This window comes from Chiloscyllium punctatum, chromosome 39 (assembly GCF_047496795.1).
Source record: "Chiloscyllium punctatum isolate Juve2018m chromosome 39, sChiPun1.3, whole genome shotgun sequence".
NCBI lineage: Eukaryota > Metazoa > Chordata > Chondrichthyes > Orectolobiformes > Hemiscylliidae > Chiloscyllium > Chiloscyllium punctatum.
In genome coordinates, this window is record NC_092777.1 from 57,646,843 (window position 1) to 57,667,991 (window position 21,149).

At 48.9% G+C, this 21,149-nt stretch overlaps 1 protein-coding gene across 2 annotated transcripts in view; it reads left to right on the top strand.

Moving 5' to 3' along the window:
- slc25a10a (solute carrier family 25 member 10a) overlaps positions 1–7,768 on the top strand; it is a 30,736-nt gene extending 22,968 nt beyond the window's left edge. For both annotated transcript variants that reach the window (XM_072558804.1, XM_072558805.1), the window contains exons 7-11: positions 1,193–1,263; positions 2,738–2,830; positions 3,796–3,873; positions 6,067–6,123; positions 6,317–7,768. In XM_072558804.1, the coding sequence (XP_072414905.1) occupies positions 1,193–1,263; positions 2,738–2,830; positions 3,796–3,873; positions 6,067–6,123; positions 6,317–6,418 (401 nt within the window). In that variant the 3' untranslated portion in view covers positions 6,419–7,768. The remainder of the gene's footprint in view (positions 1–1,192; positions 1,264–2,737; positions 2,831–3,795; positions 3,874–6,066; positions 6,124–6,316) is intronic.
- Positions 7,769–21,149: the final 13,381 nt, after the last annotated feature.

Here is a 21,149-nt window from a genome sequence, read left to right on the forward strand (position 1 = left end):
AAAAAAAAAACTTCCCCCTCATATCTCCTTTAAACTTTTCCCCCCCTCACCTTTAAGCGTGCCGCTAGCGTCAGACATTTCAACTCGTGAGGGGAGGGGTGGGGAGGGGCAAAACATTCTGACTCAACCCCAGCCATGGGTCCCATAATTTTATAGACTTCTAGCAAATCTCCCCTCAGCCTCCGCCGCTCTGGAGAAAACAGCAGGAAGTTTTCCTGCCGCTCCTTATAGCTCACACATCTTCACCTTCAATCCCTGCACCTGCAGCCAGTGGTGCCTTCAGCTGAAGGAGCCCTGACCCAGATCCCTCTGTAACTCTCTTCTCCTCCTCCTCCTTCTCGCCAGCTTTGACAAGGCCTAGCCCGCCTCTTGGCGGGGGAAGAAACTTGAGACCACCACCCCTCCTGCCTCCCAGCTCCCAGGGTGGGCTCTGGGCCCAGAGCAGGTTCAGAGCGATTGGCAGGGTTCAGTGGGCTAAAATTGAGGGGTAGATTGCCCAGATGGGTCTTCAGTATTCCTGGAGTAAAACATAGGGGTGAGGGCAGAGGGTGAATTTATTCAGAGGGTCATCAATCTGTGGGACTCTCTTTATTGGGGGGGGGTGGCGTGGTGTCCATTCATTTTTTTTAAGGTTGAGTTGACTCTTGACTGACTTGGGCATTCGAAGGTTAAACTGGGGGCTGGTGAGATTGGGGAGGGGGCGGTGGAGTTAAGGCCGCAGTGAGGAGCAAGAGAATCGATGTTTCAAGCATAATTGTTCATTGGGAATGATGAAGAGCATGTGCTCAGTGTTGATTCCCCTGCTCCTCGGATGCTGCCTGACCTGCTGTGCTTTCCCAGCGCCACACTCTCGAATCTGGTCTCCAACGTCTCCAGTGCTCACTTTCTCCACAGTGAGATTAGTCACGACTTTATCAAATGCTGGAGCACGCTTGAAGGGCCGAGTGGCCTGAGGAGGTGGGGAGGGGGGTGTGGTGGTTAAGAGTCCTGACCAACTTCCCGTTGTGGTGCCCTCCTGGGGTCAGGTCAATCTGGTCCAACTCTTGGAGGTGTTGCTGTGCAGTTCGGGCCTGCTCAGGATGGTGAAGCCTTCAAGTGGTTAGGAAGTGAAAAGGTCAAGGGAGGGGTTTTGTGAAGAGGTTTCTAATCAGCTGCCTCTCCCCCATTTCTCCCCCCCCCCCCCCCCCAACAGAAGGCATTAAAAAGCTATTCTCTGGAGCAACTATGGCATCAACCCGTGGGGCCCTGGTTACGGTCGGACAGGTAGGCCTCACTGTGTTTCATTCAATCTCTGTCACCAGGAGATGCTGTGATACTGCGGTGATGGCAAAAACAGAAACCTCCTTAAAACAAGCTAACAAATTAATTCTTCCTAAATCTGAGGTTAGGAATACCGCTGTGAGTACCTCCCCTCCTGACACCCCAAAGCCTGTCCACCAGCTACAAGGCACAAGTCAGGAGTGTGATGGAATACTCTCCACTTGCCCTGGATGAGTGCAGTCCCAACAACACTCAAGAAGCTCGACACCGTCCAGGACAAAGCAGCTGCTTGATTGGCACCATATCCCCAAATGTCCACTCCCTCCACCACTGACCCTCAGTAGCAGCAGTCTGCACTATCTACAAGATGCACTGAAGAAATTCACCAAAGATCCTCAGACATTACCTTCCAAACCCACGACCACTTCCATCTAGAAGGACAAGGGCAGCAGACACATGGGAACACCATTCCCTGCAAGTTCCCCTCCAAGCCACTCCTCATCCTGACTTGGAAATATATCGCTGTCCCTTCACAGTCACTGGGTCACAATCCTGGAACTCCCTCCCTCAGGGCATTTGTAGATCAACCCACAACAGGTGGGCTGCAGCAGTTCAAGAAGGCAGCTCACCCTCCCCACCTTCACAAGGAGCAACTAGGGACGGGAAATGAACGCCCATGCCCCACAACCGAATTAAGAAATCCATCTAAAAATGTAAATTTGCAGATAGTAATGCTGGTGGAGAGTGAGTGGGTACTCCTTGTGTTCTCAGGCCTGTCCTCCTGTCCTTGCTGCTGGGTCATTTGCGATATCCCTCTGCATCCCATTGGTGACGATGATGGTTTAGTGACTCCTTCCTCTTGCAGGGTAATATCACAGTGACCATTCAGCCAGAGTTCGACTGTTCAAATCCCACGGCAGAAGATTGGAGGACTTGAATTCAATGCTGCTATTGGTGGTTTTGTTTTTGGATAAGTGTGTCCCCGGTTCATGTTAGTCTCTGATTCCTGGTGCCATTGTTGCCCGCTCGGGCTCCATGTGACTCCTGGTTCACAGCATTGGGATGAATTCCTCACTCACTCTCACCCAGAGTGGCCAAAAGAACCACTCAGCCAGCACAGAGCCCCATCAAAGACATGTTTTGTCAGGCCCCAGGGGCACTGCAACCCCTCTGGGAAAGACTCCAAACACCACTCCCCCAATCCCCTCCACGTCCCACCCCCTCCACACCCCACCCCACCCCACCCCATCCCAGGGGCAGTAACTGCCGGTCCCCTTGCCTGAGTAAAGGGCTTCTAATCCCCTAGAGCTCCAGACAAATGAATAATCTGACAGACTGTTGTGTTGTGTTGGCGGGTTATTGTAATGGCGCCCCAGCAGTGATTCGGAGTCAGTGTGTACATGTTGCTCGGGAGTGAAGGGGTTTCGCTCTCACTCTCTCCCACTTGACTAAATGTGGCTGTGTTTTTCTCCCACAGCTGGCCTGTTATGATCAAGCGAAACAGTTAGTCCTCAACACTGGCTTCCTGTCAGACAACATTTGCACCCACTTCCTGTCCAGTTTTATCGCTGTAAGTGAGAATGTTATAAACCGTTTCACTCTCTTTCCCATCAAACCCTGTATTCGTGGGTTCTGTCTGCCTCAGTTTGGGTCTGTAGGACAGTCTGTGTGTGGGGTTGGGGGGGGGGGGGGGGGAGGGAGAGAGAGAGAGAGAGAGGGAGGGTGGGATGGTCAGTGTCTGTGTGTTGGTCTGTCTGTGTGTGGGGGTCTGTGGGACGGTGGGGGTGCGTCTGTGTGGGGATGTGTGTGTGTGGGTCTGTCTGTGCTTGGGGGGTCTGTGGGACAGTCTGTCTGCGTGAGCGTATGTCTGTGTGTGGGGATCTCTGGGACAGTCAGTGTCTGTGTATGGGGGTCTGTGTGTGTCTGTGCGTGGGGGTCTGTGGGACAGTGTGTCTGTGCGTGTGGGTGTGTCTGTGCGACGGTCAGTGTCTGTGCGTGTGGGTGTGTCTCTGCATGGGGGTCTGTCTGTGTGTGCATGGGGGTCTGTGTATCTGTGCGTGGGGCTCTGTGGGACAGTCAGTTTCTGTGTTGGAGTCTGTGCGTGGGGGTGTGTGGGACAGTCAGTGTCTGTATGTGGGAGTCTGTGGGACGGTCAGGGTCTGTGTGTGGGTGTGTCTGTGCGTGGGGGTCTGTGGGACGGTCAGGGTCTGTGTGTTTTGGGTCCATGTGCAGTAGAGACATATTTGCGTGTGTTGTTATCTGGTTAAAAGTCCTATTGGCTTGTGTTCCCAGACACTCTCTCCTGAGTTACTGAGTGCTCTTTCATTCGGTTGTGTTGCTGTGTTCTCTCCCTCACCCCCTCTCCTGGTCCCTGCTGTGAGCACACTTGTTTCTTACCCTGCTCTGGTATGTTAGCACTGCCCCTTCCTTTGGCACGGTCTCACTCTCCTCCTGGCCTTCTCACGGGTGGATACCTGCTGGGTTGAAATGACCGCGTTTAACCATCTCCCTCCCTCCCCTTGTTCTTGGGTGCAGGGTGGCTGTGCCACATTTCTCTGCCAACCGCTGGACGTTCTCAAGACCAGACTGATGAACTCGAAAGGGGAATATCGGGTAAGTGACCTCTAGTGAAGCTGTTGTGTGGGATAATCCTGTCTCTGCTCTGATTAAACCTCACCTCCCTGTGGAAAAGGCCAACATGCAGCAACCAATCTGGGGTGGGTGGGGGGGGGGGGGAAAGAGAGGTGGGGGGGGGGGGGAGAAGAGAGGTGGGGGGGGGGGGGGGGCGGGTAGGTGGGGTGCGGGGTGATCTTAGATTTGCGTTGGCTTGCAACTTAGAAATGACCAAAGTTAAAAATCACACAACGCCAACAGCTTTATCTGGAAGCACTAACTTTCAGAGCGCTGCTCCTTCATCAGATAGCTTTGAAAGAGGATCATTTATAGTTAAAGCTATAATTTGCTATAAATTTTGTGTCTTTTGATCCTTTTCCACAGCTACCCGATGAAGGAGTGAAGCTCCGAAAGCTAACACTTCCAAATAAACCTGTTGAGGGTTTAGAAAAGATTCACAGGGATAATGCCAGGGTTGGAGGATTTGAGCTATAGGGAGAGGCTGAACTGGCTGGGGCTGTTTTTCCCTGGAGCGTCGGAGGCTGAGGGGTGACCTTATAGAGATTTATAAAATTGTGAGGGGCATGGATAGGATAAATAGACAAAGTCTCTTTCCTGCTTTGGGGGAGTCCAGAACTAGAGGGCATAGGTTTAGGGTGAGAGGAGAAAGATATAAAAGAGACCTAAGGGGCAACATTTTCACGCAGAGGGTGGTACGTGTATGGAATGAGCTGCCAGAGGAAGTGGTGGAGGCTGGTACAATTACAACATTTAAAAAGCATCTGGATGGTATATGAATAGGAAGGGTTTGGAGGGATATGGGCCGGGTGCTGGCAGGTGGGACTAGATTGGGTTGGGATATCTGGTCGGGGTGGACAGGTTGGAGCGAAGGGTCTGTTTCCATGCTGTACATCTCTGACACTATGACTATAACCTGGTGTTGTGTGATTTTTTTTTTAAAACTGTGTCCTGATAACAGGATACTGATTAAGGATGATCAGTCCTGATCCTATTGAATGGCAGAATGGCCTACTCCTGCACTTATGTCTATTGGCTATTGTCCACCCCAGCCCAGCACTGGCTCCTTCACACCATGGCTTCTCGTTTGAATCATTCAGGACCCATTTACACAGGAGGTGATATTGGGCTGCCTGGTTAGGTCTTGTTAAAGCGTCTGGTTGACATTAGTTAGGTTTATAGGTCCTTTGTTCCCTTGTCTCTGTCCTTTTCAGGTCTTCTGTTTCTATTAAAGTGTACCTCAGTGGACAGCGCCAAGGACACAGGTTCAATTCCAGCCTCAGAAGATTGTCTGTGTGGAGTTTGCACATAGCACACCCCCACGCCCATGCCCACCTGGCCCTATGTCTGCATGGGTCTCCTCTCACAGTCAAAGGTGTATAGGCGAGGTGAGTTAGCCATGGGAAATGCAGGGTTACAGGGATAGGATAGGGGTGGGGGTCTGGGTGGGATGTTCTTCAGAGGGTCCATGCAGTGTGCATCTGCACTGTGGTGATTCTTTGATTCTTGATTTTGTTTTCCTCAAATCCTGCTCTACCTCTCCTCTTCCCTGATCACTAATCCCTCTATCCACTCTATCAATGTCCCACATAACCTTGTCCACCTCAACCGCGTACCCCTTTTCTCAAACCCCCCCCCCCCACCCCTCAGCCTTCTCTGCTCTGAGGAAACCTGCCTATCCAACCTCCCTTCATCGCTGACCCACCCCAGGCCAAGGAACATCCTGGTGAATCTCCAGTGCCATCACTAAGGCCAAGGGTCAAACTGGTAAGTGGCCAAGTGTGGGAGAGGAAGTGATGTCAGTTGGAAGTAGAGTTCTTCACATAGTGAATGAGGCGAGGTTATTGAAGTATCAGGAGGATCCAGTGCCCCAGCAGAGAGAGGCCGAGCTGCTAGGTGTCGGGCTACACCCAGTAGGGAGTGGTGAGGGGTGAGTGGGGAGCAAGGGCAGGTTGTGCATCTTTCACCTGTTTCTGGAAAATTCTGCCCCTTCCATTCTGGGAAAGTCATGACAGCGGGTGAACTGCACTGGATACAAGAGGGCAGCTCACCCCCACCTTCTCAAGGGGGCAACTAGGGATGGGCAATGAATGCTGGGCCTAGCTCAAAATGTCCACATCCTGCAAGCGAATGAAGTGGTGTGCCCTCAGTGACAGTACAGTTTGTTTTGTGCAGGGTCTCTGGCACTGTATCATTGAAACGTCTCGATTGGGCCCACTTGGGTTTTACAAGGTGAGTTGCTGATGGCTTTGATCATGTTTTTAAGACTGCATCGTCTGTCTCTGTCTGTCTCTGTCTGTCTCTGTCTGTCTCTGTCTGTCTCTGTCTGTCTCTGTCTGTCTCTGTCTGTCTCTGTCTGTCTCTGTCTGTCTCTGTCTGTCTCTGTCTGTCAGTTTACTCTAATGGGCCTGTCTGCCTTTCCCAGGGTTTAGTTCCAGCTGGAATCCGGTTGGTCCCTCACACCGTCCTGACTTTCATTTTCCTGGAACAGTTGAGGAATCGCTTTGGATTTCTGGTGCAGACATGATCAGCTGATCACCATTCCGATCCCTCATTGACCAACTTTTTTCTTGAATGACCAACCTTTCACTGGAATCCTTTGCGAATCTCATCAAGTGTCCCACAACCCAGGCCCCACACCTGCTGCACGGAGACCCAGGGCCTGGTCAGTATATTATTGTCTTTACTAACCATCATGTGTTGACTTGCACTGCTCTGTCCGTGATGGGGGAGTGGTTCCAGACCTCCCTCTCCCTCCACGAAAACTGGCAGGAAACCTCGAGTCGCTGATCTCCTGTTGTAGAAAGTCTGTCAGTGCCTTAATTATAAAATGGACTCCATTCCACTCTCCTGAGTGAACCCCCTCCCCTTCCTCATTAGAAAAGCTCCCTTCTCTGTGGTTTTTTACTGGCTCTGTTGACATTGGTAAACTGGGTGGTGCCAGTGAGGGGTGACATTGACAGAGGTTCTAGAATGATCTGCAGCCATCACCATGTTAACCCTGTTCAGCTGGATAGCAGTTGGCACCTACAATGCCTGTCATTGCCCCTGCCAATGAGAGAGCACCGGGAGTGCTCCCTTGCTCACGCTGCCTTCCATGGTCGATCAGCCATGTGTGTGTCAGAGACTCAGTGTCGGAGTTTGATGTCGGGTCACAGTGCTCCGGGGAATGCATCTGAGTTAATATCTCGAGTCCGGTACAACACCGTGCCAGTTCAGACACATTCTTACGTTGGACTTGAAGCATTAACTGTTTCTCTCTCTCTCTCTATCAATGCTGCCAGACTTGCTGAGTTTCTTCAGCAATTTGTGGTCAACATTCCAAAAGCACGACACGGTGACCAAGGGCAATTGGGAATGGGTCCTACAGCTAATGATAACCACACCCTGTGACAGTTAAAAAGCAATCCATCAATCAATAGCTTTCCTGTCTTTGACTGCTTGTCCAATCTCCGAATGGAAGTCGTTTCCCCCCAATAATCTAATAATGTGTACTGAGTGATAAGACATTGAAAAGGGTCAGACTAGGTTTTGTGTTCCAGTTAAAGGAGTCAGACTTGAATTCAAAATCTTCAGACCCTGAGGCTAAGACAGATGTAGAAATACTGTAGGCTGCTGGACTATTGCAATGATTTGAATAGAATTTGAGGGAAGTCCCAATAGTCAGGCTCTTTGGGAAGGAGAGGGAGTTTAATTGCAGCTTTTTGAAAATTAGTGTCAGGACATTACCTGTCGTCGCTGGGTATCAGCACGTCACTGAGTGGATTAAAGTTGGATCACAGAGTTGGAAGTGTTGCATTTCCTAATTTAGAACTGGGCTGGGACACAATGTCGGTGTAAATTCCAATGTTTAACAATAAAATCACAGCTCAAATCATGTTCCATGTATTGTGTGTTTCTGAAAAGTTGTGTGTGTGTTTACAGATTTCCCACCCCAAGTGTGTGTGTGTCTTCAGGTAATTTATGCATTTATAAAGCGCCTGTAACATTCTTGAACCTCGAGGTGCCATGTAAACATGTTCTAGACAGCGTGCACCGTCTCTGGCCCATCCCCACAGCCTGGCCCCAGCAGCAACAAGACCCTCACACAGTTGGCTGGTGCTGAAAGGGTTAACGGGTGTTAAGACATTGCAGGTGAGAGTGGCAGCGAGGGGGCATCGTGCAGAGTAGGTCACCCCACTCCAGGGGGGGGGACATGCCTCTGTTGAGGAAGTTCACTCTGCTGCTGCTGCTGCTGCTTCCTGGGGTGAGGGGTAAGTCTCACAGGAAAGTCTGAGCATTGTACAGACATCTCGGGGAAGAGAAAGTGGCGGGGAATTGAAACTGAAGATTCACGGGGAATGAGTGGAGAGTGTTGCAGAGACTGGAAATCTGAATGGAAAACAAAGGACTCGAGGGAAACTGCAGCTTCTGTAGAGAGAGAGAGAGAAAAATGGTTCATCTTTCTCTTTTTCTACACAGAACTAAGAAACCTTCCCAGCACCACAATTGCATATTGTTATTTTGCTTAAACTAATCACTACCACCAGTAATACTGAATATTTACTTGCAATGTCTGTTATGGAGACACAAACCATCAAAAATGAGAGGGAAGGATCTAAATAGAATTACAGAGATTTTAATTTATCTCTCTCAGCTAGGATCCTGTTAAGAGACTGAGGGGCCTACACCCTACTGCTAATCTTTATGACCCAAGTTTAGAACTTTAATGGGCTTCATAGTTTTACAGGATGTCTTTACTCATCTGACACACAGTTCGCTCTCCAATCAGAGCCTGGATATCTCTCCCAAAGTATCGGTCTCAAATAATTAAGCCACATTTGTGAAATGTTCCTCAGTGATGTAATATTTTGGATGTTGATTGGATTCAGAAACTTGGGCTATGGGAGCTTGCTATTGGTTAAATTCATTGAGAAAAAGCCAACATTTAAAAATACCTGAAGCAAGTTATGACTAGGGGGAAAAAAAAGTTGCCCTTTGTTTATGAGGGTTTTTCTTAAATACTCGGTGTGTGTGTCGAAAGGAATACAGATGATGAGCAGAAATGTGTTTCGATGTTGACTGGAGAGTTTGAGCCAGACCCGTGACCCTGCTTTCAGGAGATCTCTGCTCGACCACATGCCACAGGTGATGGTGCCATGTGATGGTTCAGGTGGTGCCATGTGATGTTTAACTTTGTTCACCCCAGTCCAACACTGGCACCTCCTCATCATGGCAACCACACACCAACAGGTGGTGGTGAGGCCTTCCCTGTGAATTAGACCCCAGGGACGGACAGGGACAACCACTGGCTAATCAGAGGCTGGTAGCGCTTACAATAGAGGAGACCGGGCAGTGGCTGCTGGTGGGAAAGCTCACAGAAGTCTGAGGACAAAGGCAATGATGTTGGGGAGAAGGAGTTCCTGGATTTGGGGGCGTGTGGGAAGGTAATTTTGTAACCAAGGTTAAAGGTTTGGCTGATACCTGCCAACCCTCCGCCTAAAGCTAAGTCCCTGGGTCAGGCCTTTGCTTTTGCTGAGGTGAGCACCCTGCCCCCAGTGTAGCAGCTTCTGAGAAGGTCACACAGTCACCAGCATGCCTGAGTGAATGGGTCAAACCCTTTTATGGTCATTTGAGGTCCTCCAATGGCCAATTAGTTGAAGGTTGGAGAGCAGGGTGGGTCTTCCCAGCCACCATTTAATAGTTCAGAAAGATGACAATGTTTGGGTAAACCACCACCCAGCTTCAAAGAGGCCTCCAGTTCTCCGGCCTCCCCAGCTCCAACTGCAGGCCAACCCAGCCATTATTTCAGGCCAATGGTCTCCAAATTTGAGGAAAGACATTCTGACTATTGAGGGAGTGCAGCGTAGGTTCACAAGATTGATTCCTGGAATGGCAGGACTATCTTATATTGAAAGAATGGAGCATCTGGGCTTGTATACGCTTTGAGTTTAGAAGGCTGAGAGGGGATCTGATTGAGACGTATAAGATTATTAAAGGATTGGACACTGGAGGCAGGAAGCATGTTTCCGCTGATGGGTGAGTCCCGAACCAGAGGACACAGTTTAAAAATAAGGGGTAGGCCATTTAGAAGAGAGTTGAGGAGAAACTTCTTCACCCAGAGAGTGGTGGGTGTGTGGAATGCTCTGTCCCAGAGGGCAGTGGAGGCCAAGTCTCTGGATACTTTCAAGAAAGAATTGGATAGAGCTCTTAAGGGCAGTGGAATCAAGGGTTATGGGGATAAGGCAGGAACAGGATACTGATTGAGGATGATCAGCCATGATCATAATGAATGGTGGTGCTGGCTTGAAGGGCAGAATGGCCTACTCCTGCACCTATTGTCTACTGTAAACAATGTGAGTGAAGGACATCGACCCGGAATGTTCATTTTGATTCTATCTCCGCACTTGCCACCAGACTTGCTGGGTAATTTTGGTTTTTCTTTTAATTTTCCACCATTGAGAATGCTTTGAATTTAATTTATAGTTCATTGGTTAGGAATGAAAATCAACAGAAGAGAAATAATTGAATTAATCTCTTGATGTTAATAAAAGTTTTGGAACAATGTTTCTGGGTGTAGGAGACATTCAAATAGCTAAGGATGATTGCAAGGAAATGCCAGTCATTCATTTCAAAAACAACACGTCTGTAATCAACTCACTATGAAAAATCCCAGGCGCACATGTATGTGTATATGCAGCAATCCGTGAGCAGTGATGTTAGAACTGATTCATGAACTAGTGTCCACAAAGGAACACACATCTCCGCAGTACAGAGAATGTTGGTTATATATAACTTGGGCACCAATCATTAAGTAAGGTGAGGCATAGTGAGGAGGTATAATTGGATGCATTCAAATGCCATATCTTCCGGTTTACAGCATCTCATTGCCCTGCGGTAGGAAAGGAATTATTACGTCGGAAAGGGGGCTGCAAAGATTTCCAAAAGGATGTTAACAGGAGTGGAGGGGTTGAGTTATAACGAGAGGCTGGAACTTATTTGCCAAGAGCATGGGAGGTTAAGACCTTATAAGACACTTTGGCAGGTACATGGATAGGAAAGGGTCTGAGGTAGATGGACCAGGGACGTGGATAGGAAAGGGTAAGAGGGGTATGGACCAGGTACATTAATAGGAAAAGGTTAGAGGGATATGGATCAGGTAGATTGATGGGAAAGGGGTCGAGCGATATGGGCCAGGTACATGGATAGGAAAGCGTTAGAGGGATAAGGACCAGGTACATGGATAGGAAAGGGTTAGAGCGATATGGACCAGGGACAAGGGATAGGAAGGGGTTAGAGGGATATGGATCAGGTACATGGATAGGAAAGTGTTAGAGGGATATGGACCAAGCACATGGTTACGTAAGGGGTAGATTGATACGGACCAGGTACATGGACAGGAAAGGGTTAGAGGGATAAGGGGAGAAAGTGAGGACTGCAGTTGCTGGAGATCAGAGCTGAAAATGTGTTGCTAGAAAAGCGCAGCAGGTCAGGCAGCATCCAAGGAACGGGAGAATCGACGTTTTGGGCATAAGCCCTTCTTCAGGAATGAGGAAATTGTGTCCAGCAGGCTAAGATAAAAGGTAGGGAGGAGGGACTTGGGGGAGGGGCATTGGGAATGCGATACATGGAGGGAGGTCAAGGTGAGGGTGATAGGCTGGAGTGGGGTGGGGGCGGAGAGGTCAGGAAGAAGATTGCAGGTTAGGAAGGTGCTGCTGAGTTCGAGGGATTTGACTGAGACAAGGTGGGGGGAGGGGAAATGAGGAAACTGGAGAAATCTGAGTTCATCCCTTGTGGTTGGAGGGTTCCCAGGCGGAAGATGAGGCGCTCTTCCTCCAACCGTCGTGTTGCTATGGTCTGGTGATGGAGGAGTCCAAGGCCCTGCGTGTCCTTGGTGGAGTGGGAGGGGGAGTTGAAGTGTTGAGCCACGGGGTGGTTGGGTTGGTTGGTCCGGGTGTCCCAGAGGTGTTCTCTGAAACGTTCCAATGGTAGGCAGCCTGTCTCCCCCATATAGAGGAGGCCACATCGGGTGCAGCGGATGGAATAGATGATGTGTGTAGAGGTGCAGGTGAATTTGTGGCGGATATGGAAGGATCCCTTGGGGCCTTGGAGGGAAGTAAGGGGGGAGGTGTGGGTGCACGTTTTGCATTTCTTGCGGTTGCAGGGGAAGGTGCGGGAGTGGAGGTTGGGTTGGTGGGGTGTGTGGACCTGATGAGGGAGTCACGGAGGGAGTGGGCTTTTTGGAACGCTGTTGGGGGAGGGAAGGGAAATATATCCCTGGTAGCGGGGTCCGTTTGGACGTGGCGGAAATGACGGCGGATGATACGCTGTACATGGAGGCTGGTGGGGTGGTAGGTGAGGACCAGTGGGGTTCTGTCTTGGTGGTGGTTGGAGGGGCGGGGCTCAAGAGCGGGAAGTGGAAGAGATGCGGTGGAGGGCATCGTCGACCATGTCAGGGGAGAAATTGCGGTCCTTGAAGAAGGAGGCCATCTGGGTGGTACGTTTTGGGAACTGGTCCTCCTGGGAGCAGATGCGGCGGAGACGAAGGAATTGGGAATATGGCATGGTGTTTTTACAGGGGGCAGGGTGGGGGGAGGTGTAGGCAAGGTAGCTGTGGGAGTCAGTCGGTTTAGATTAAATGTAAAGGGTTAGAGGCACATAAACAGGAAATGGTTAGAGGGATATGGATCGGGGGAATGGCTGGAAAGGGTTAGAGGGATATAGACCAGGCACATGGATAGGAAAGGGTTAGAGGGATATGGACCAGGTACATGGATAAGAATGTGTCAGAGGAAAATGGACCAGGGACGTGGATACAAAAGGGTTTGAGGTATATGGACCAGGGACATGGAAAGGAAAGCGTCTGAGGGATATGGACCAGGGACATGGACAGGATAAGGTCTGAGGTATATGGACCAGGGACATGGACAGGATAAGGTCTGAGGAATATGGACCAGGGACATGATTAGGAACGGGTCTGAGGAATATGGACCAGGGACATGGATAGGAAAGGGTTAGAGGGACATGAACCAGGTACATGGATAGGAAAGGGTTAGAGGGATATGGATCATTTACATGGTTAGGAAAGGGTTAGTGGGGTATGGACCAGGGACATTGATAGGAAAGGGTTAGAGGGATATAGATCAGGGACATGGATATGAAAGGATTAGAGGTATATGGACCAGGGACATGGAAAGTAAAGGGTCTGAGGGATATGGAACAGATACATGGATAGGAAAGGGTCTGAGGGATATGGACCAGGGACAAGGGATAGGAAAGGATTAGAGGGATATGGACTAGGTACATGGATAGGGAAGGGTTAGAGGAATATGGACCAGGGACATGGATAGGAAAGGGTTAGAGGGATAATGTCCATATATATGCATGGGAAAGGGATATAGAGATATGGACCAGGTACATGGATAGGAAAGGGTTAGAGGGATATGGATCATTTACATGGATAGTAAAGGGTTAATGGGATATGGACCTGATACATGGATAGAAAATGGTCTGACGGACATGGACCAGGTACATCGATAGGAAAGGGTTCGAGGGATATGGACCAGGTACATGGATAGTAAAGGGTTAGATGTTTAAGGACCAAGTACATGAAAAAGAAAGGGTTAGAGGGATATGGACCAGGTACATGGATAGGAAAGGGTTAGATGTTTAAGGACCAGGGACGTGGATACGAAAGGGTTAGAGGTATATGGACCAGGCACATGGAAAGGAAAGGGTCTGAGGGATATGGACCAGGGATATGGACAGGATAAGGTCTGAGGGATATGGACTAGAGACATGATTAGGAACGGGTCTGAGGAATATGGACCAGGGACATGGAAAGGAAAGGGTCTGAGGTATATGGAGCAGTGACATGGACAGGATAAGGTCTGAGGAATATGGACCAGGGACGTGGATAGGAAAGGGTTAGAGGGATATGGACCAGGTACATGGATAGGAAAGGATTAGAGGGATATGGACCAGGTACATGGATAGGAACAGGTGAGTGGGATATGGACCAGGTACATGGATAGGAAAGGGTCTGAGGGATATGGACCAGGTACATGGTTACGTAAGGGTTAGTTGATATGGACCAGGAACATGGAAAGGAAAGGGTTAGAGGGATATGTGCCAGGGACGTGGATAGGAAAGGGATAGAGGGACATGAACCAGATACATGGATAGGAAAGGGTTATTGGATTTGGACCTGGTACATGGATAGAAAAGGGTCTGACAGACATGGACCAGGTACATCGATAGGAAAGGGTTAGAGGGATATGGACCAGGTACATGGATAGGAAAGGGCTAGAGGGATATGGACCAGGGACCTGATTAAGAACGGGTCTGAGAAATATGGACCAGGGACAAGGGATAGGAAACAATTAGAGGGATATGGACCCGCTACATGAATAGGAAAGGGCTAGAGGGATATGGACCGGGTACATGGATAGGAAAAGGTTAGAGGGATATGGACCAGGTACATGGATATGGAAGGGTTAGAGGAATATGGACCAGGGACATGGATAGGAAATGGTTAGAGGGATATGGACCAGCTACATGAATAGGAAAGCGCTAGAGCGATACGGACCAGGCACATGGACAGGAAAGGGTTAGAATGATCTGGATCTTGTACATGGATAGGAAAGGGCTAGAGGGATATGGACCAGGGACATGGATAGGAAAGGGCTAGAGGGATATGGACCGGGTACATGGATAGGAAAGGGCTAGAGGGATATGGACCAGGGACATGGATAGGAAAGGGTTAGAGGGATATGGACCAGGGACATGGATAGGAAAGGGTTAGAGGGATATGGACCAGGGACATGGATAGGAAAGGGTTAGAGGGATATGGATCAGGTACATGGATAGGAAAGGGTTAGAGGGTTATGGACCAGGGACATGGATAGGAAAGGGTTAGAGGGATATGGACCAGGGACATGGATAGGAAAGGGTTAGAGGGATATGGACCAGGGATGTGGATACAAAAGAGTTAGAGGTATATGGACGAGGGACATGGAAAGGAAAGGGTCTGAGGGATATGGACCAGGGACATGGACAGGATAAGGTCTGAGGGATATGGAGCAGGGACATGATTAAGAACGGGTGAGAGGGATATGGACCAGGTACATGGATAGGAAAGGGTGAGAGAGATATGGACCAGGTACATGGATAGGAAAGGGTTAGAGGAATATGGACCAGGTACATGGACCAGGGGAATGGATAGGAAAGAGTTAGAGGTATATGGACCAGCAACATGGATAGGAAAGGGCCCTGAAGAAGGGCTGATGCCCGAAACGTCGATTCTCCTGTTCCTTGGATGCTGCCTGACCTGCTGCGCTTTTCCAACAACACATTTTCAGCTTATAGGAATATGGACCAGGGACATGGAAAGGAAAGGGTTAGAGGGATAAGGACCAGGTACATGGTTATGTAAAGGTTAGATTGATATGGACCAGGGACGTGGATACAAAAGGGTTAGAGGGATATGGACCAGGGACATGGACAGGAAAGGGTCTGAGGGATATGGAGCAGTGACATGGATAGCAAAGGGTTAGAGGGATATGGACCAGGTACAAGGATAGAAAAGGGTTAGAGGGATAAGGACCAGGGACATGGATAGGAAAGGGTTAGAGGGATATGGATCAGATACATGGATGTGAAAGGGTTATAGGAACATGGATCAGGTACATGGAGAGGAATGTGTTAGAGGGATAAGGACCAGGTACATGGTTACATAAGGGTTAGATTGATATGGACCAGGTACATGGATGTGAAAGGGTTAGAGGGATATAGCCCAGGTACATGAATAGGAAATGGTTAGAGGGATATGGACCAGGGGAATGGCTGGAGAAGGTTAGAGGTATATGGACCAGGTACGTGGATAGGAAAGGGTGAGAGAGATATGGACCAAGGACAAGGATGGGAAAGGGTTAGAGCGATATGTATCAGATCCATGGATAAGAAAGGGTTATAGGAATATGGATCAGGTACATGGATAGGAATGTGTTAGAGGGATAAGGACCAGGTACATGGTTACATAAGGGTTAGATTGATATGGACCAGATACATGGAAAGGAAAGGGTTAGAGGGACATTAACCAGGTACATGGATAGGAATGGGTTAGATGGATATGGTCCAAATATATGCATATATGCACTGATATGGACCAGTGACATGGACAGCATAAGGTCTGAGGGATATTGACCAGGGACATAATTAGGAACTGGTCTGAGGAATATGGACCAGGGACATGGATAGGAAAGGGTTAGAGGGATATGGACCAGGTACATGGATAGGAAAGGGTTAGAGCGATTTGGATCAGATACATGAATAAGAAAGGGTTATAGGAATAAGGACCGGGTACATGGATAGGAAAGGGTTAGAGGAATAAGGACCAGGTACATGGATAGGAAAGGGTTAGAGGAATATGGACCAGGGACATGGTTAGGAATGGGTCTGAGGAATATGGACTAGGGACATGGAAACTAAAGGGTCAGAGGGATATGGACTAAGGACATGGATAGAAAAGGGTTAGAGGGATATGGACCAGGGGCATGATTCAGAACGGGTCTGAGGAATATAGACAAGGTACATGGATAGGAAAAGGCCAGAAGGATATGGACCAGGTACATGGATAGGAAACGGTCCGAAGGCTATGGACAAGGGACATTGACAGGAAAGGGCTAAGGGGATATGGAGCAGGTACATGGATAGGAAAAGGTTAGAGGGATATGGACCAGGTACATTGAAGAGAAAGGGGTAGAGTGATATGGACCAGGTACATGGATAGGAAATGGTTGGAGGGGTATAGACAAGGTACATGGATAGGAAAGGGTCAGAGGAATATGGACCAGGTACATGGATAGGAAAGAGTTAGAGAGATAAGGACCAGGTACATGGTTACATAAGGGTTAGAGGGATATGGACCGGGTAGATTGATGGGAAAGACTTAGATGGATATAGACCAGATACATGGATAGGAAAGTGATAGAGGGATGTGGATCAGGTACATCAATAGGAAAGGGCTAGAACAATATGGAACAGGCACATGGATAGAAAGGGTTAGAGGAATATGGATCAGGTACATGGATTGGAATGTGTTAGAGGGGTATAGACCAGGTACATGGATAGGAAAGGGTTAGAGGGATATGGACCAGGGACATGGAAAGGAAAGGGGATGAGGGATATAGACCAGTGACATGGACAGGATAAGGTCTGAGGGATATGGACCAGGGAAATGATTAGGAACGGATCTGAGGAATATGGACCAGGGACATGGATAGGAAAGGGTTAGAGGGATATGGACCAGATATATGGATAGGAAAGGGCTAGAGGGATATGGACCAGGCACATGGATAGAAAAGGGTTAGAGGGATAAGGGGAGAAAGTGAGGACTGCAGATGCTGGAGATCAGAGCTGAAAATGTGTTGCTGGAAAAGCGCAGCAGGTCAGGCAGCATCCAAGGAACAGGAGAATCGACGTTTCGGGCATAAGCCCTTCTTCAGGAATGAGGAAAGTGTGTCCAGCAGGCTAGGATAAAAGGTAGGGAGGAGGCATTTGGGGGAGGGGCATTGGAAATGCGATAGGCAGAAGGAGGTCAAGGTGAGGGTGATAGGCCGGAGTGGGGTGGGGGCGGAGAGGTCAGGAAGAAGATTGCAGGTTAGGAAGGTGCTGCTGAGTTCGAGGGATTTGAATGAGACAAGGTGGGGGGAGGGGAAATGAGGAAACTGGAGAAATCTGACTTCATCCCTTGTGGTTGGAGGGTTCCCAAGCGGAAGATGAGGCGTTCTTCCTCCAACCGTCGTGTTGCTATGGTCTGGCGATGGAGGAGTCCAAGGACCTGCATGTCCTCGGTGGAGTGGGAGGAGGAGCTGAAGAGTTGAGCCACGGGGTGGTTGGGTTGGTTGGTCCGTGTGTCCCAGAGGTGTTCTCTGAAACGTTCCGTAAGTAGGCGGCCTGTCTCCCCAATATAGAGGAGACCACATCGGGTGCAGCGGATGCAGTAGATGATGTCTGTGGAGTGCAGGTGAATTTGTGGTGGATATGGAAGTATCCCTTGGGCCTTGGAAGGAAGTAAGGGGGGAGGTGTGGGCGCAAGTTTTGCATTTTTTGCGGTTGCAGGGGAAGGTGCCGGGAGTGGAGGTTGGGTTGGTGGGGCGTGTGGACCTGACGAGGGATATGGCCAGGGACTGGATAGGAATGGGTCTGAGGAATATGGACCAGGCACATGGATAGGAAAGGGTTAGAGGGATATGGATCAGGTACATGAATGGGAAAGGGTTAGAGGGATATGGATCAGATACATGGATAAGAAAGGGTTATAGGAATATGGATCCGGTACTTGGAGCGGAAAGCGTGAGAAGGATATAGACCAGGTACATGGATAGGAAAGGGTTAGAGGGATATGGGCCAGGGGAATGGCTGGAAAGGGTTAGAGGGATATGGACCAGGTACATGGATAGGAAAGGGTTAGAGGGATATGGGCCAGGGGAATGGCTGGAAAGGGTTAGAGGGATATGGACCAGGTACATGGATAGGAAAGGGTTAGAGGGATATGGGCCAGGGGAATGGCTGGAAAGGGTTAGAGGGATATGGACCAGGTACATGGATAGGAAAGGGTTAGAGGGATATGGGCCAGGGGAATGGCTGGAAAGGGTTAGAGGGATATGGGCCAGGGGAATGGCTGGAAAGGGTTAGAGGGATATGGACCAGGGACATGATTAGGAAAGGGTTAGAGGGATATGGACCAGGTACATGGATAGGAAAGGGTTAGAGGGATAAGGTCAAGGTAAATGCATAGGAAAGGATTAGTGGGATATGGAGCAGGGACATGGATAGGAAAGGGTTATAAGGATATGGATCAGATACATGGATAAGAAAGGGTTATAGGAATATGGATCAGGTACATGGATAGGAAAGGGTTAGAGGGATATAGATCAGGGACATGGATATGAAAGGGTTAGAGGGATATGGACCAGGGACGTGGATAGGAAAGGGTTAGAGGGATATGGACCAGGGACATGGATAGGGAAGGTTTAGAGGGATATGGACCAGGTACATGGATAGAAAAGGGTCTGAGGGATATGGACCAGGTACATGAAAAGGAAAGGGTTAGAGGGATATGGGACCGGGTACGTGGATAGGAAAGGGTTAGGGGGATATGGACCAGGTACATGGATAGGAAAGGGTTAGAGGGATATGAATCAGGTACATGGATAAGAAAGGGTTATAGGAATAGGGATCAGGTACATGGAGCGGAAAGCGTTAGAGGGATATAGACCAGGTACATAGATAGGAAAGGGTTGTTGGAGGGATGTGGACCAGGAACGTGGATAGGAAAGGGTTAGAAGGACATGAACCAGGTACATGGATAGGAAAGAGTTAGAGGGATATGGACCAGGGACATGATTAGGAAAGGGTTAGAGGGATATGGACCAGGGACATGATTAGGAAAGGGTTAGAGGGATATGGACCAGGTACATGAAAAGGAAAGGGTTAGAGGGATATGGCCCGGGTACATGATTAGGAAAGGGTTAGTGGGATATGGACCAGAGACATGGAGAGGAAAGGTTTAGTGAGATATGAACCAGGTACATGGATAGGAACGTGTTAGTGGGAAATGGACCAGGGTCATGGATAGCAAAGGGCTAGATCTTTAAGGACCAGGTACATGAAAAGGAAAGGGTTAGAGGGATATGGATCAGGTAATTGCATAGCAAAGGGTTAGAGTGATCTGGATCTTGTACATGGATAGGAAAGCTTTTGAGAGATATGGACCAGGTACATGGATAGGAAAGGGTTAGAGGGATGTGGACCAGGCACGTGGATACAAAAGGGTTAGAGGGATATGGACCAGGGACATAGAAAGGAAAGGGTCTGAGGGATATGGAGCAGTGACATGGACGTGATAAGGTCTGAGGGATATGGACCAGGGACATGGATAGGAAAGGGTTAGAGGGATATGGATCAGATACATGGATAAGAAAGGGTTAGAGGGCTATAGACCAGGTACGTGGATATGAAAGGATTAGAGGTATATGGACCAGGGACATGGAAAGGAAAGGGTTAGAGGGATATGGACCAGATACATGGATAGGAAAGGGTTAGGGTGATATGGATCAGATACATGGATAAGAAAGGGTTAGAGGGCTATAGACCAGGTACGTGGATATGAAAGGATTAGAGGTATATGGACCAGGGACATGGAAAGGAAAGGGTTAGAGGGATATGGACCAGATACATGGATAGGAAAGGATCTGAGGGATATGGACCAGGGACCTGATTAAGAACGTGTCTGAGGAATATGGACCAGGGACATGGATAGGAAATGGTTAGAGGGATATGGACCAGGTACATGGATAGGGAAGGTTTAGAGGAATATGGACCAGGAACGTGGATAGGAAAGGGTTAGAGGTACATGAACCAGGTACATTGATAGGAAAGGGTTAGAGCGATATGGATCATTTACATGTATAGGAAAGGGTTAGTGGGATATGGATCTTGTACATGGATAGAATAGGGTCTGAGGGATATGGACCAGGTACATGGATAGGAAAGGGTTAGTGGGATATGGATCATGTTCATGGAGCAGAAAGCGTTAGAGCGATATTGACCAGGTACATGGATAGGTAAGGGTTAGAGGGATATGAACAAGGTACATGGATAGGAAAGGGTTAGCGGGATAAGGACCAGGTACATGGATAGGAAAGGGTTAGAAGGATATGGACCAGGTACATGGATAGGAAAGGGTTAGAGGGATATGGACCAGGGACGTGTATACAAAAGGGTTAGAGGGATATGGACCAGGGACGTGTATACAAAAGGGTTAGAGGGATATGGACCAGGGACCTGGAAAGGAAAGGGTCTGAGGGATATGGAGCAGTGACATGGACATGATAAGGTCTGAGGGATATGGACCAGGGATATGATTAGGAACGGGTCTGAGGAATATGGACCAGGAATATGGATAGGAAAGGGTTAGTGAAATATAGACCAGGTACATGGATAGGAAAGGGTTAGTGGGATATGGACCTGGTACATGGATAGAAAAGGGTCTGACGGACATGGACAAGGTATATCGATAGGAAAGGGTTCGAGGGATATGGGCCAGGTACACTGATAGTAAAGGGTTAGATGTTTAAGGACCAGGTACATGAAAAGGAAAGGGTTAGAGGGATATGGACCAGGTACATGCATAGGAAAGGGTTAGAGTGATCTGGATCTTGTACATGGATAGAAAAGCTTTTGAGAGATATGGACCAGGTACATGGACAGGAAAG